This window comes from Galeopterus variegatus, unplaced genomic scaffold, assembly GCF_000696425.1.
Source record: "Galeopterus variegatus unplaced genomic scaffold, G_variegatus-3.0.2 Scaffold216, whole genome shotgun sequence".
NCBI classification, from domain to species: Eukaryota; Metazoa; Chordata; class Mammalia; order Dermoptera; family Cynocephalidae; genus Galeopterus; species Galeopterus variegatus.
The window spans coordinates 844,927-847,232 of NW_007726327.1; the positions used below are offsets into that span (position 1 = coordinate 844,927).

At 51.3% G+C, this 2,306-nt stretch overlaps 1 protein-coding gene across 1 annotated transcript in view; it reads right to left on the bottom strand.

The window, feature by feature from the left end:
• Positions 1-850: 850 nt before the first annotated feature.
• Positions 851-2,306, bottom strand: part of LOC103585122 (GTPase IMAP family member 5-like) — a gene marked incomplete at its 5' end in the record, with an annotated part of 3,474 nt that continues 2,018 nt past the window's right edge. Inside the window, 1 exon segment of the mRNA XM_008566002.1 lies at positions 851-1,003. Within this exon segment, the coding sequence (XP_008564224.1) occupies positions 851-1,003 (153 nt within the window).

The following is a 2,306-nucleotide window of genomic DNA, read 5'->3' on the forward strand; positions in this document are numbered from 1 at the left end:
AGCTTCCCTTATATCCCCGTTTTTATAGGACTTCATCCTCCCACCCCACAGTAGCCCTGGGGGTACAGTAGGCTGGTGGTATTCATCTTACATTCCTGGAGCTGAGCACAGCCCCGACACATGCTACCCAGGTAATCAGTGTCTGTGCATTAAGTCGAGGAAGGGACAGACCCACATAGGTTGGAGCGGTTTGAGAACACTGCGTGAAGGAGGTGGTCCTTGGTCTGAGAATGCAGAGGTCCTCAGCGTTCCAGGGTTGGGGGAGCTGACACATAACACTCCCTGCCCAGAACCCCCAGGTGATTCAACAGACTGTCCTTATCTCCTCTCGTAGGGGTGGGATGGGGCGTCATCTTTTACAGCCCGTGATGAAATCAGGGTACATTTATGAATAAAATGAGGAATTCTGCTACCAGCTTTTCAAACAGCACGTTTCTTTTCTTGACCCAATTGTATAAAGTAGGGCCCGGGGCGAGACCCTCTCATAGCGTCCAAGTTCACCCACCTTGCTTCCCGCAAACCTCAAATATTTCCGGACAGGTCCCAGCTAGTTTATTACTTACCCTCACAATTTATAACGAAACAAAAAAGACAAATATTTTATCTCCTTGGGTTTTATTCACGTAAAAGCCCTTGCAGGAAAACGGATGACATATCTGATGCAAGGAAGAAAAACAGAGTGAAATTACGTGACATGCACAGTGCCCTGCACACTACACAGAGACGGTCTCCTTGGATAAAGAAAGCTGGCCGTAGAAATCACCTGAAAATGCTTATTGCCCATAAGTCATACACGAGCTAATTATAACAGCAAGAAGAATCAAAGCACAGATAATAAGACAGGCAGACACTATGACAGAGAGGCCATGTAGTCTCGGAGTCTGAGGAGCGCCCTGACCGCCCAGGGCCTGTCCATCTCCTCGAGCTCCCGCTCCTGCTTGCGCAGCTGTCTCCTCACCTTGGCCAGGTACAGCCTGGAGTCCTCCTCGCAGGCCCCACGTCCCTGCAGCAGCNAGGAATGGATTCTCATGGTCTGCAGGGGTCCCTGCTTGCTGTCTGTGAAGCCCCCATTTCCACTTTCTCCTGTGGCATCTGGTTTGATTCAGGCCTCCCACAGGGAGCTGTGTGCCTGCCTCAGCTCCGGGGATACCCTTCCGTTCCATTTGCCAGTGACTGGATTAGAGCGGGCCTGAGAGCCATTGCTTACCAATGAGAAGTGGGCAGAGGTCTGCGGAGGTGGAGCTGGAGCGTTTCTCCTGTCCTAGGACAGAGCCACAGAAAGACCCAGTCTCTCTCCTCCTCTGGGCACGGTTGAGTCTGGGTGTGGAGTCTGGAATTTCAGCAGCCACCTCCTACTAACCTAAGGTTGACAGCAACACTTCAAAGCACAGCAGAGATGAAACAAACCTGAGCCCCCGAACCACCCAGCGCTGAAGCCCACCTTGTCTCTGCGTTTCCAACTGGGTCAGCCAATGCGTTTCCTAATTGTTTAAGCCGTTTGAGGTTTGGGTCTCTTTTACCTGTATTTGCAAGGACTTGAACTAATGAAGATTCTCCATGTTCCTTTTTTAATCTGTGAGAACTTCCCTGTCCTCGTGCTTTCTTTTGAGCAACTGGCATCCAGCATAAATGAGTAGGTTTGTCTTCTGTTATGTCTAGAATTTGGAAGAACCTCCCTCTCCTACATCGTGGGCGTTCACTGAACTCTGAATAAAGCAAAACACTTTTAGTGGGGTTATTTTGAGGCATGGGATTGGAGAGAGCAGAGGAAATGGGATCTCCTCTTGGCAGGGCTTTCCCTGTGCCTGCTTCACTGTTCTTCAGGTGGCCCAGGAGCAGAGTCCGCATGGGAATGCTCTCCAAAGAATTGCTCTGGTGAACACTCGTGCGTGAGGAAGGTTTGCAAAACTCTTCTTCCTTTTTTACTGTCAAATGTCCTTGGGTTGACTCTCTAGCTCTATTGCCCTGGAAGTCGACAAGGGGGGATGTCACCTGGGTACCGGGCAACACTTTTCGTGGTGAAAGTGACCCTCTCGTGGGTGGACTGAGTGTGGACAGGGAGGCCTGGAAACGAGCCATCCACGCGTCGGGAGGGAGACCACTGTCCTGCAGTGCTGCTCCCCAATACTTTCTGGGTGCCAAGTTTATTCCTGACCAGAATTCCTTCCCTGGAGGAAGGAGGAGGCCACCCATTGTCGATTGGACCGATGCCCCGGAGGGCTTCGAGGTTGGCACATCCAGATCCAAAGCCTTTGCCTTCCTCTGTTTAACGCACTCTCCCTCTGAAGGGCCACAGTGGTGGAGAG